The 14,799-nt window shown below is 46.8% G+C and overlaps 1 protein-coding gene across 1 annotated transcript in view; it reads right to left on the reverse strand.

Moving 5' to 3' along the window:
• LOC106612779 (intraflagellar transport protein 80 homolog) overlaps window positions 1-14,799 on the reverse strand; it is a gene marked incomplete at its 5' end in the record, with an annotated part of 65,209 nt that overhangs the window by 36,069 nt on the left and 14,341 nt on the right. Inside the window, 3 exon segments of the mRNA XM_014214253.2 lie at window positions 13,438-13,473; window positions 13,475-13,576; window positions 13,729-13,818. Coding sequence (XP_014069728.2) covers window positions 13,438-13,473; window positions 13,475-13,576; window positions 13,729-13,818 — 228 coding nt within the window.

Consider the following 14,799-nt stretch of genomic DNA (forward strand, 5'->3'; position numbering starts at 1 on the left):
CTTTACACCACTGCAGACACACACATGAACGCAAAAACATTATGGCAAGACCATCACTTATTTGTGGACGCAAACAGATCTATCAAATTATGCCATTTGTGGAGGCAGTCAATAAATTAGTCAATGTCAAGAAGTAGAGCTTGTCTATGTGGAACAAAGAGGGGAGAGAGAAACTCTGGGGACCAGCCAAAATCTTCGACCCCTGCTTCTACCCCCCTTACCCCTTTCCTTACCTCACCCCTCCATCCCCCATTCTCCCCTCTCTCCCTGGCCTCTCCCCTGGTCCCCAGTAATAGCATAATGAACTTGGCAGCCCTGCTTGTTACGCCACTGAGATTGGGCCATGTAAATAAGCGGTGAAAATTAAGTGAAACACCAATAAACAGTCGTCTTCAGCCCCCCCACCCCACACGGAAGCATGCACACAAACGCAAGAGCAGTAACACACACCAAATACAACATCTCTCACAGCCATACAACACCAAACTTTGGGAGAAATGTGGAGGCTGCTTGTGTGCTTTCATGGTGAAATTAATATTTTAGCTGAATGTAGAACCTTTTATTGACATTGATATTAATAACACTTCTTAACAAACACTATATACACAGTACCTCACTCACTTTCTCTTTGCATCTCTGATCCTTATTTTTTATACCTCCTTCTCATTTCTCTTTTAAAACATTTCACTCCTTCGAATTACCCACATCTTGCCTCCCATTACATCCTCGCTCTCTTTCCTTGTGTGTGGAGATAGTGATTTAGTGGTGTGGGGAGATAGTGATTTAGTGGGGTGGGGAGTGATGACTGTCAGAGGGCCTGGCATGGCACTGTCTCAGGCTGTCATACATCTTACCCTACACCAGACCAGAGAGGGGGAGTGAGGGGAAGGGGTGAGGAGTTTGGAGAGAGGACAGAAGTGGGGGGTAACCACCATCGTTTATGGAGACCAATTCTCCCAGCCCCACTCTCCAGCCAACTTCACAGGATATATTGGACAGATCCACACTACATTTCTCCACCATCAGCCGTTCCCCCTTTTATTTTTACTCTTTTTCACGCTCTCTCCATTCACTTTCCAACATGGCAAGCCTGAAGCCCAACTCCAGAGAGGTGTAAAAATAATACCATGTCAACAAGTGCCTCTCACTCTTACTGATATCACACACACACACACACACACACACACACACACACACACACACACACACACACACACACACACACACACACACACACACACACACACACACACACACACACACACACACACACACACACACAACGGAAGTGCAGTCAATCATCTGAAAAAAGGCCGTGAAACACATACACTTTTCCACTAGCCGTGCCAACAAAAGTCCAAGCACAGCAAACCAACACCTGGTAATGACTGTCCCTCCACATCCTTACCTGAAGACACTATTATAAAATAGAGAAAATAGGATGCTGCTTTAACAGGGACTTTATTTTTTATTTGATGCAGGTTGATGTAGCATTCCACTGTCCTGCACTGCTCATTTAAGACCAGGACTTGAACCTGCCTGCAGTGCCAGGCTGTGTTATTACCATGCAAACTGGAGAGACATACATTTGATGGCTGTTTTAACTGGCTGAGAAGTAGAGGCTGTTAAAACCAGAATGTGCCCACTTGTTCAAAAACATTTCATAGGCAGCCTCACCCAGACGTGTTAAAAGGAGAAGTAAAAATTATTTAAAAGAAAACAGAGAAAATGTGTGAAGGAAGAGAGGCTTGACTTAAGTGGTAAGATAGACCCCAAAGTGCCCTTTTCACTGCTTAAACTCTCTACCTCTAAACTGGAGCTGGTGGCAGAGAGTGAGCGAGAGAGAGAACATGTAGAGAGTTTGGCTCATAAGGGGAGGAGAAAGGTGGAAAAAAGGGAGAATGAGTGTACTGAGAGTTTCCACCTTTAAAAAAAAATAGAGTTCATTTGATAGTTATCTTCATACTTTTGATCTAATGAACTGTCTTTAACTGCTATGACAAGATTGTTGTACCTGTAAACTGCATGGCAATAAAGCATATTTTACCTTTTTGAGAGAGAGCGAGAGAAGGAGATCGAGGAGACAAAGTAGGAGCATGTGGAGTGTGTCAGGCAGAGCGAGAGAAAGAGAGAGAGAGTGGAGGAGCCCAGCCCAGTTGCCTGGGGAGAAAACTGCTCTGCAGTTGCTGACTCAGGACTCTCTTTGTTTCACTGCGCTCTCTCTCCCTCGTCCGCTCTATCTCTCTCTCCCACTCTCTCCCTCTGGTGTGTAACCCCCCCACATCTGCTGTTTTTCCATGCAGCTCTCCTCTCTCTCTTTCTTTCCCCCTGTCCCACTCGTGCAGCCTGCCCTCTCACTTTTACAGTGACATTTTTGCCATCTGCATTCCGCTAACCATCATAGCTCATGTGATGAAAACAGATAAAGCAGAAAATACTAAAACATCTACAATAGTTTTCTCTGCCCTTTTCATGCTCCACTAAGAGCACTTCAGGACTTGAACCAGCGTTAAGTTAAGAGGGTTTTTATATTGCTACAGCAGCAGGGAGAGTTTCCAGGCCAGCCATTGGCAGCCAGGCAGGGCACACTGGAGTGGTACAGCCTGGAGAATAGAGACTGATACTTTATAGGAAGGGAGGGAGGGAGAAACACCGATGCCAGCCTTACAGGGTCTAAGCTGGCAGGGCCTCAGAGGGAACCTAAAGTCACATACCTTCCCCAGAGAGAAAGATAAAACTGAGGGAATAGGAGTGGTGGGATAAGAAGTGAGTTAGGAGAAAGACAGAAGCCAGGGCAAATGGATGAGAGAAAAGAGAGCGACCCAGGGGTGGGTATGAGGAATAAAAAAACGTGGACTGATAGCAGTCTCGTAGAAAAACTGGAAGAGAGAGATGCTGCTTATAAATAGGGCAAGGTGACTGGGAACAATAGCTTGGTTAAACAGTACAAATACGATCTACGCAGATTGATCAAGATGCCGAAACACAACACAAAGTGGAGGAGAAATTCAGCAGGTTGGATACAAGGCGTGTGTGGCAGAGGCTCCTAGTGATCACGGATTAAAAGAAGAAAGCCAGCCACATCGCGGTCACCAACGCCACCCTACTGGAGGAGCTAAACACCTTTTTCTCACGATTCGAGCACAATGACCCTGAACTGCCGAGGAGAGCCCCTGATGACAATGTGGGCTACACACTCGCAATCTCTACTGAGGACGTATGTAAGTCATTCAAACGTTTTAACCCTCGTTAACACTAACTAATTAATTAATAATTCATTAGGCTGCCGGGCCAGACGGCATCCCTAGCCATGCTCTCAGAGCATGTGCAGACCAGTTGGCTGTTGTGTTCTCTATCTAGCTCAGGCCGCTATACCCACCTGTTTCAAGATATCCACTATCATCCCTGTGCCCAAGAAAGGGAAAGTAACTGAACTGAATGACTACCGACCTGTAGCACTCTCTTCCGTCATCATGAAGTGCTTCGAGAGGCTGATCAAAGACCATATCACCTCCCTCCCTGACACACTCGACCCTCTTCAATTTGCCTACCGCCCTGACAGATCCACTGAATACACAATCACCATTGCACTGCACACTGCCCTTACTCACCTGGACAAAAGGAATGCATACAGTTGAAGTCGGAAGTTAGGTTGGAGGTGTTTTTCAACCACTCCACAAATTTCTTGTTAGCAAACTATAGTTTTGGCAAGTCGAGTAGGTCATCTACTTTGTGCATGACACAAGTCATTTTTCCAACAATTGTTTACAGACAGATTATTTCACTTATAACTCACTGTATCACAATTCCAGTGGGTCTGAAGTTTACATACACTAAGTTGACTGTGCCTTTAAACAGCTTGGAAAATTCCAGAAAATGATGTCATCGCTTTAGAAGCTTCTGATAGGCTAATTGACATAATTTGAGTCAATTGGAGGTGTACCTGTGATGTATTTCAAGACCTACCTTCAATCTCAGTGCCTCTTTGCTTGATATCATGGGAAATTCAAAAGAAATCAGCCAAGACCTCAGAAAAAAATTTGTAGACCTCCACAAGTCTGGTTCATCCTTGGGAGCAATTTCCAGACGCCTGAAGTACCACGTTCATCTATACAAACAATAGTACGCAAGTATAAACACCCTGGGACCACGCAGCCATCATAACGCTCAGGAAGGAGACACGTTCTGTCTCCTGGAGATGAACCTACTTTGGTGCGAAAAGTGCAAATCAATCCCAGAACAACAGCAAAGGACCTTGTGAAGAGGCTGGAGGAAACGGGTACAAAAGTATCTATATCCACAGTAAAAGGAGTCCTATATCGACATAACCTGAAAGGCTGCTCAGCAAGGAAGAAGCCACTGCTCTAAAACCACCATAAAAAAGCCCGACTACGGTTTGCAACTACACATGGGAACAAAGATCGTACTTTTTGGAGAAATGTCCTCTGGTCTGATGAAACAAAAATAGAACTGTTTGGCCATAATGACCATCATTATGTTTGGAGGTAAAAGGGGGAGGCTTGCAAGAACACCATCCCAACCGTGAAGCACGGGGGTGGCAGCATCATGTTGTGGGGGTGCTTTGCTGCAGGAGGGACTGACGCACTTCACAAAATAGATGGCATCATGAGGATGGAAAATTATGTGGATATATTGAAGCAACATCTCAAGACATCAGTCAGGAAGTTAAAGCTTGGTCGCAAATGGGTCTTCCAAATGGACAATGACCCCAAGCATAATTCCAAAGTTGTGGCAAAATATGGCTTATGGACAACAAAGTCAAGGTATTGGAGTGGCCATCACAAGGCCCTGACCTCAATCCTATAGAAAATTTGTGGACAGAACTGAAAAAGCATGTGCGAGCAAGGAGGCCTACAAACCTGACTCAGTTACACCAGCTCTTTTATTTCAGCTTTATTTAACCAGGTAGGCTAGTTGAGAACAAGTTCTCATTTGCAACTGCGACCTGGCCAAGATAAAGCATAGCAATTCGACACATACAACAACACAGAGTAACACATGGAATAAACAAAACATACAGTCAATAATACAGTAGAACAAAAGAAAACAAAAAGTCTATATACAGTGAGTGCACATGAGATAAGATAAGGGAGTTAAGGCAATAAATAGGCCATGGTGGCGAAGTAATTATAATATAGCAATTAAACACTGGAATGGTAGATGTGCAGAAGATGAATGTGCAAGTAGAGATACTGGGGTGCAAAGGAGCAAGATAAATAAATACAGTATGGGGATGAGGTAGGTAGATAGATGGACTGTGTACAGATGGGCTATGTACAGGTGCAGTGATCTGTGAGCTGCTCTGACAGCTGGTGCTTAAAGCTAGTGAGGGAGATGTGAGTCTCCAGCTTCAGAGATTTTAGCAGTTCATTCCAGTCATTGGCAGCAGAGAACTGGAAGGAAAGACGACCAAAGGAGGAATTGGCTTTGGGGGTGACCAGTGAGATATACCTGCTGGAGCGCATGCTACGAGTGGGTGCTGCTATGGTGACCAGTGAGCTGAGATAAGGTGGGGCTTTACCTAGCAGAGACTTGTAGATAACCTGTAGCCAGTGGGTTTGGCGACGAGTATGAAGCGAGGGCCAACTAACGAGAGCGTACAGGTCGCAGTGATGGGTAGTGTATGGGGCTTTGGTGACAAAACGGATGGCACTGTGATAGACTGCATCCAATTTGTTGAGAAGAGTGTTGGAGGCTATTTTATAGATGATATCACCGAAGTCGAGGATCGGTAGGATGGTCAGTTTTACGAGGGTATGTTTGACAGCATGAGTGAAGGATGCTTTGTTGCGATATAGGAAGCCGATTCTAGATTTAATTTTGGATTGGAGATGCTTAATGTGAGTCTGGAAGGAGAGTTTACAGTCTAACCAGCCACCTAGGTATTTGTAGTTGTCCATGTATTCTAAGTCAGAGCCGTCCAGAGTAGTGATGCTGGACAGGCGAGCAGGTGCGGGCAGTGATCGATTGAGTAGCATGCATTTAGTTTTACTTGCGTTTAAGAGCAGTTGGAGGCCACGGAAGGAGAGTTGTATGGCATTGAAGCTCGTCTGGAGGTTAGTTAACACAGTGTCCAAAGAGGGGCCAGAAGTATACAGAATGGTGTCGTCTGCGTAGAGGTGGATCAGAGAATCACCAGCAGCAAGAGCGACATCATTGATGTATACAGAGAAGAGAGTCGGCCCGAGAATTGAACCCTGTGGCAGCCCCATAGAGACTGCCAGAGGTCCGGACAGGCCCTCAGATTTGACACACTGAACTCTATCAGAGAAGTAGTTGGTAAACCAGGCGAGGCAATCATTTCAGAAACCAAGGCTGTTGAGTCTGCCAATAAGAATGTTGTGATTGACAGAGTCGAAAGCCTTGGCCAGGTCGATGAATACGGCTGCACAGTAATGTCTCTTATCGATGGCGGTTATGATGTTGTTTAGGACCTTGAGCGTGGCTGAGGTGCACCCATGACCAGCTCTGAAACCAGATTGCATAGCGGAGAAGGTATGGCGGGATTCGAAATGGTCGGTAATCTGTTTGTTAACTTGGCTTTCGAAGACCTTAGAAAGACAGGGTAGGATAGATATAGGTCTGTAGCAGTTTGGGTCTAGAGTGTCACCCCATTTGAAGAGGGGGATGACCGCGGCAGCTTTCCAATCTTTGGGAATCTCAGACGATACGAAAGAGAGGTTGAACAGGCTAGTAATAGGGGTTGCAACAATTTCGGCAGATCATTTTAGAAAGAGAGGGTCTAGATTGTCTAGCCCGGCTGATTTGTAGGGGTCCAGATTTTGCAGCTCTTTCAGAACATCAGCTATCTGGATTTGGGTGAAGGAGAAACGGTGGGGGCTTTGGCGGGTTGCTGTGGAGGGTGCCGGGCAGTTGACCGGGGTAGGGGTAGCCAGGTGGAAAGCATGGCCAGCTGTAGAGAAATGCTTATTGAAAGAGAGGCATGCGAGAGGCATATGAGAGGCATGCGTAGCCAAGTGAACATATTGGTCCAGTGAGTGGTTGGGCTGACTGGGGACACGGCGATTCAGACAGTTAGCAGGCCGACGCTAACAAGCTAACAGTTAGTAGGCCGGGGCTAAACAAGCTAGCAGTTAGCAGACCGGGGCAAGCAAGCTAGCAGTTAGCAGACTGGGGCTAGCAAGTTAGCAGAAGGGCCTTTGGAGGACGTCGCGATGGAGGTAAGTCTGTTTTTGCCTCTTCGTGCGGTGACGTCGATAGACCAGTCGTGGATTAGTAGGGTTCCAAGTAGCTCTAGGTAGCTAGCAGGCCGCGGTTAGCAGAATGGGCCTTCAGCAGACGTCGCACCTGAGGGGCCTGTTGGAATCCTCGGGAAGACTATGTCGGTATTCCAGTCGTAGAGGATCGGCGGGGATCCGTGCTCCGTACCGGCAGTAAAAGGGGTCCGGATATTGTAGCCCAGGAGTGGGCTTCGGTGGTAGCACAGGAGCCCTGGCCGGGCTTGCTTCAGGCTAATTGGTGCTTGCTCCGGGATGGAAACGCTAGCCAGGAGTAGTCACTCGGGATTGCGGTTAGCTAGTTGCGAAGATCCAGATGAAAATGTTCAGAGTTTGCGGTAGGAATCCGGGGATATGGAGAGAGAAAAAAAAGGTCCGTTATGCTCTGGTTTGAGTCACGTTGTTTGAACTGGCGAGAGCTTTCCGAGCTAAAGGTTAGCTGATGACCGCTAGCAATGGTTTGCTGACTAATAGCTGGTAAGTAGTTAGATGGCTAGCTTCAGTTGAGGGATTCATGATCCGAAGTAAATAGAAATACTTTAGGAAAAAAACAGATCCACGCCACATTGGGTGAGGCAGGTTGCAGGAGAGTATTTAGAAGTTGAGGTTTAGGAAAATATTTTAAAAAGATATGTCAAGAAAAAGATGTAAAAAGATATATACAAGGGACACGACAGGACAAAGACAAAGACGTCTGACTGCTACGCCATCTTGGATGATAGAGTTACACCAGCTCTGTCAGGAGGAATGGGCCATAATTCACCCAACTTGTTGTGGGAAGCTTGTGGAAGGCTACCCGAAACGTTTGACCCAAGTTAAAGAATTTAAAGGCAACGCTACCAAATACTAATTGAGTGTATGTAAACTTCTGACCCATTGGGAATGTGATGAAAGAAATATAAGTGGAAATAAATCCTTCTCTCTACTATTATTCTGACATTTCACATTCTTAAAATAAAGTGGTGATCCTAACTAACTAAGTCAGGGAATTATTACTAGGATTAAATGTCATGAATTGTGAAAAGCTGAGTTTAAATGTATTTGGCTAAGGTGTATGTAAACTTCCGACTTCAACTGTATGTGAGGATGCTGTTCATCGACTACAGCTTGGCCTTCAATACCACAGCGCCCTATAAGCTCATTACAAAGCTCAATCACACCTGCCCTGGGTCTGAACTCCTCCCTATGCAACTAGGTCCTGGACTTCCTGACGGGCCGCCCCCAGGTGGTGAAGGTAGACAACATTACCTCCTCAACACTGATTCTCAACATGGGGGCCCCACAAGGGTGCGTCTTCAGTCCCCTCCTGTATTCCCTGTATACCCACGACTGAGTGGCTTTACACAGTTCCAACGCCATCATCAAGTTTGCTGACGACACAATAGTAATAGGCCTGATTACCAATAACAGGGAGGTAGACAGGCACTCTGATGGCATGGTGCCAGGTAAACAACCTCTCCATCAACATTAGCAAAACAAAAGGAGCTGATTGTGGACTTCAGGAGGAACCAGGCTGGACATTCCCCCATCCTCATCAACAGCGCCGCCGTGGAGACGGACAAATTCCCCGGCGTACATATCTCAGAAGATGAAATGCTCTAACCACATGGACACCGTGGTGAAGAAGGCATGACAGCAAATCTTCAACCTCAGGATGCTGAAGAAATTCTGCCTGTCCCCAAGGGCCCTCACAGTGTTCTACAGGAGCACCATCGAGAGCATACTGTCGGAGTGACTCACAGCCTGGTACGGAAACTTCACCACCGCAGACCACAAGGCGCTTCAGAGGGTGATACGTGCAGCCAAACGCAGCATTGGGTGCACACTGCCTGCCCTACAGGACACCTACAACACCAGGTGTCGCAGGAAGGCCAATAAGGTCATCAGGGACCCAAGCCACACCCTGTCCTCTATAGTTTCTACCCCCAGACCATCAGGCTGCTGAATAACCACCACCTGCTCCCCCCTCCCCCCTGCTACTCCCCCTATTGACATATCCCCCCCACACCCCATCAACGGTCACTTACCTTAAATGCTGCTCCCCCATGCATACCCCCGCCCCCCCAACTGACTTTTACTCTGCAACCCACCCCAACGACATTCATCACTGTTGCAGTTGTTAATATGTACTGTATATTCTAGATTTTTGATTATAATAATTGGTATTGTTTTTATTTCACTTGGTCCCCACACACCCTCAATGGTCATGCTGTTCCCCCTATGGCCACCCCTCCCCCCACCCCCTAAACACTCTTTTCACCCTAATGGACATTTCTTTCATCAATGCTACAGTTATGATGTATATAGTGTTATTTCTATTTGTTATTTATTTATTTATTAACATTTTCATTATTTTATTTTATTTAACTTAATCCTGCATGTTGGAGCTCGGAGACTAAGATATTCACTGTACCCTGCAATCACACCTGCAACCCTGTACATGTGACTATTAAACACTGTGAAACTGAGGAGAGGAATGAGAGAGAGAGCAGGATGGGACACACAGGTCAGACCAGACTACACTGACCCTGACCTCATAGGATTCTCCACATCACACCATGTTACACTAAAAACCCTCCTACAACGTTTCCAAACGCTATCAGAACCCATTGTATGGAGTATTTTCTGTGTAGTTATGTGAGCCAACACACTGAAATTGTATCAGGCAGAGAAATCACAGCTGGAGACATTAAATCAATAAATCATTGATTACATTGATTTGGGACCTTTTGCGTGTCGCACAAAATATCAGCTGCATTACACCAGATACCGGTGGTTTTACACTCCAAATCATGACCCCCTCCTCTTCAGAACAACGCTGCAATCGTGAGCTATAAATTTGACGACTTATCTCCTATGGCTGTGTGAGTGGGACAGGCAGATGTTATGGGAGTGGAGAGGGAGCCTCAGACTTTCCTTTTCCAGTGTGTGTGTGCGTTGTGTGTGTGTCAGGTGGTAGGAAACAGATTGAGGATACATTTTGACTTCATGTCATTACATGTAACAGCGCTGTTTCAGATGAGGTGAAATAGATGGGCAAATAGCTGCTTTAAGAAGCCATCAGCCGCTCCTGATTAAGTATAGGCTTTCTATAGCAGGCCAGCCATTGGTTTTGGCTAATTAGTGGAGTGAAGGGTTCCTGGTTGCTGGACTGGGCCAGAGCTGGGCCACGTTTTCAGTCCCAACCACATCGCGGGAACAGCAGGTATTAATAGCCCAACGATTGTTCTGGCCATTTCAATTAAGACCTGAAACAAGACCCAACATGGGACAGAACACGGAGTCTGGCGTGCGTGTGTTCGTTTTTTTAGTAAGATTGAGTGGGGGATTCTGGTTGGATGGTTTGGAAGAGTCTACCGTCTTACCGTCATGTCATAACATCCACAGGAACGTCATCATCAGTCTGCATTAGTTATCCTGACAAATTAGTCGAACACACACACATACACGCACAGTCACACATACTCGCACAGTCACACACACACACACTAACAGGGTCTATGATAGTGTCTGTGTACCGATCTGCAGATGAGAAGGAAAGACGGAGAAAAAGAAGAGAGAAGTGAGGGAGAAAGGGGAGGGAGAAAGGGGAGAGGGGAGAAAGGGGGGAGAGAGAGGGGAGAAAGGGGGAGAGAGAGGGAAGGTAAAAAAAAGAGAGGGGGAGAGAAGGAGAGAGGGCACAATGAGTCACACTTGTTAGTGAGTGTCACAGTGTCAGGGATCGTGACAGAGTCCAGACGCTAGACACCAGCTGCAGTGCCTCGTAAATAGACTGCTGTCTCGCAGGCACATTGGAGTGCATGTACGGATGCACACACACACACACACACACACACACACACACACACACACACACACACACACACACACACACACACACACACACACACACACACACACACACACACACACACACACACACACACACACACACACACAGATTCACAGACAGACTCACTTCTTGTGCTCAAATCCAGTAAAAGTGCCAGAATCCAACGTCAGCCATGCCTAAAGAGGAGAGGGGGTGGGGACTTAAAGATCCTTATTCAAGCCAATAGAACACCATATTTCCAAATAATCAACAATCCATAAAAAAAGCCCATGAGAAAAAGTGATCAAGTTCAGCCCAGGGCTGACATTGAGACTAGCCCCAACATGTGTGTCTGTATCGGTGCATCTGTGTGGCTCAGTATCTGTGTAGTGCGCGTGCGTTTGTAATGGGGTATTCCCCCTTCTCCCAGCCCTGTGATAATGAGGGGGGTAATGCGCTTCATCTGTCCCAGGGGGGGGAGTCTTGCTGGAGGTTAGGGGTTAAACGCGCTGGGCCGTTCCTGCTGAGGCAGCGCTCTGTAAAGTGCAAGGTTTCATTGTACCAGATACAGAATGAAACTCCTGCACATTAGTCATGGTAGTAACAGCAAAGATTCCTCACTGTGCTTAACTCCTGCACCGCAGCCCAACTACAACCCAGATACAGGCAGGGATGCAACAGTTACCATGCATGTACTGTAACTCAACATACACAACAAATGTGCATGAGACTGAAAGCAAGGGCCGCTGGGCCGACGGAACACGGGATCAGATTCATCAGCTCATCAAGGAGGAGTCACGAAGTGACTTCTGAGTGGCCTTTTCTCTGTCTCTCGTCTCTTTGTTTCTCTTCTTCCTCAGTCTTCTTCTCCATGGTGTTGAGCAACCCTCCCACGGCGGGCCAGGGCCGGGCTACAGTATACACTACACTCTCTCTCTGTGGCCTGGGAGGAGCTGAGGAGGTGGTGAAGGTAAACAGACCCTTACCCCAGTTAGTTAGAGTTACTGTACGTGTCATCATCATCAGAGAGCGAGAGAGAGAGAGAGAGAGAGAGAGAGAGAGAGAGCCTCAGTCAACCCCACCACAAGACACAGAGTTGCACAATGACAGACAGACTAGCAACGTCAACAAACTCATAACACAGAGACACAATTGTCATTGTGAAGAAAGGTGATTTAGGTTCCTTATTCGACACAATTACACCCGCTCAGAGAGTTTCTGTGGTCCCAGTAGTCCAAATAATCTTCTTGGATTTGTGTACTCAAAAAAACAAGCAATATTTACAGTGTGAAACGAAGATAGTGCTTATTACTGTACTCTTGCTGCAATCTTGTTTCTGACTTGTAATCCCCAAAAGCTAGCAACAGGCTTTGACTGGATAGCGTCCTACTGAGGGTTCAACTCAGAAGACCAAGATGGCTTCTGTCCTCTTCACATCTACTTTCCTTCATCCACACTGATCTGTAACAACTAGACAAGTGAAAGAGAATACCCTTGAATACACACACAAACTTAAACACACAGTGTTTACATGCACACACACGCACGCACGCACACACACACACAAACTCTTTCATAACCTCGGTGTTGTGTAGACATCTGCATTGGCTCAGAGTCTCTCTCCAGACCATTTGTTCGGTGCAACAAAAAAAACGCAATTTGATCCTAATTAGATCAAAATGTACAGTGTAGCATGAAATACGTGGTGATCAGTACAGAGGACCAGAGCCCTGTGCTGTTTGTTTTCATTAGGCCACGTCTCATAGAACAATACACTGACATTTCTATTCTAACTAAACAATAAACCCAGCTGAGACTCCACATGTTGTTTCTGGCCATACGCTGAAGAATAACAAAACAACAATTATAAACTGGCCGATTTGAGCCCTGAATACTGATTGGCTGACAGCCATGGTATATTTTACCGTATACCACGGGTATAACAAAACATTTATTTTTCCTACTCTAATTACATTGGTAACCAGTTTATAATATCAATAAGGAACAATGGGGGTTTGTGATATATGGTCAATATACCACGGCTAATATACCTCCGCGTTGCGTCGTGCCTAAGAACAGCCCTTAGCCGTGGTATATTGGCCATATACCACACCCCCTCGGGCCTCTCTTATTACAAGTCCACTTACTATCAGCACCAGGTATTAATACGAACATGTGACAGGGACTAGTGAGAGAGGTATACAGAGAAACTCACACCATGCATACACCATCTATTTCCACACATACCAGGGAAGAGACGGACGACCTCTTACAGAACCAGGTTTGTCACACTGACACACACACTGTGACAGTACACAGAGGTGTGTGGGGGATTGGCAGAGGACAGGGTGTGAGGGGAGCCCTTACCCCGGGCTTGTCACAGAGATGCAGGCTGTTGAAGGAGTCCACTTGCGAACACCTCCCCATCTGGAGACCAGGACATGGAGGTCACAGGGTAGTCATGTGACGAGGACGTGTAGAGCAGACGACCATAGCTGTCCCACACCTGAGAGAGAGAGAATGAGGGAGATGACGGAAGGAGGGGGAGCGAGCGAGAGAGGTGGCAGAAGGAACAGGGTCAGTTACACAGCGTTGCGACTGTGTGATGCACATGTTATAACATAGATAATCATTTTTGGATCATGGGACACACTTGACCTTGTATTTACAGTCCTCTCCACTTGACAGTATCAGGTCATTCACAGAGTTCCAGTCCACCTTCAGAATGATCCCATCATGGGACTTCCACTGGCGAGAGGAAGGGAGGGAGGGAGGGAGGGAGGGAGCGAGGGAGAGAGGGAGGGAGGGAGCGAGGAACAAGGGAGAGAGGAGAGAGCAGATGTTTATGCAAGAGCAAGGATATTCTCCAAACACAACCAATACAATCAGGATCGCACCTCAGTTAACCAGTCCCAGGCTCTGTCCCACACCTGAGAGACAGAGGGAGGTAAAGAAAGAGAGAGAGAGAGAGAGGAAGGGGGTTAGATGGGGAGAAGCGGAGAAGCGAAGAGAGGTTTAATGAGAGGGGGGGTAGATGGGGAGAAGCGGAGAGAGGTTGAATGAGAGGGGGGGTAGATGGGGAGAAGCGGAGAGAGGTTGAATGAGATGGGGGGTAGATGGGGAGAAGGGGAGAGAGGTTGAATGAGAGGGGGGGTAGATGGGGAGAAGCGGAGAGAGGTTGAATGAGAGGGGGGGTAGATGGGGAGAAGGGGAGAGAGGTTGAATGAGAGAGGGGGGCCCAGGTCCATATCAATATACTACCCTCTGGGCTGCAGGCTAATATGACTCTGAGTTTTTTGTTGTCAAGGACAAGCAGGAGAAGACTGCAGGGAGAGTTCACACACAGGAGACATGATAAAGCAAATACAGGGGAGAGGAGAGAGTTCTTATCAGAAGGAGGACAAGAAGAGAGAGAGCTAGAGCTGAAGGTCGAGCGAGGTGCTCTCTCTGACAGCCTCCCAGTCTGCTCTGTGTTAATGTAATAGTGTGGACTTGGCTCTAATTGGAAACAGGGCAGAGCCTTCACAGGTCGCCACGGGGACGAGATCACACACACGACCCCGTCAGAGACCCCATTACATCTCTGTTAAACACACACACTAACTAACTCACACACCCCAGCGTTCGCCAAGTGACTTACTGACAAATCCTGATGTGTTGCTTATTGTTCAGCATACTGAATGGGACTGGGAAAAATCTCCAGAATAGTTTCCCCTTCAAAAAAGTCAG

Source organism: Salmo salar, chromosome ssa09, assembly GCF_905237065.1.
Source record: "Salmo salar chromosome ssa09, Ssal_v3.1, whole genome shotgun sequence".
Lineage (NCBI taxonomy): Eukaryota > Metazoa > Chordata > Actinopteri > Salmoniformes > Salmonidae > Salmo > Salmo salar.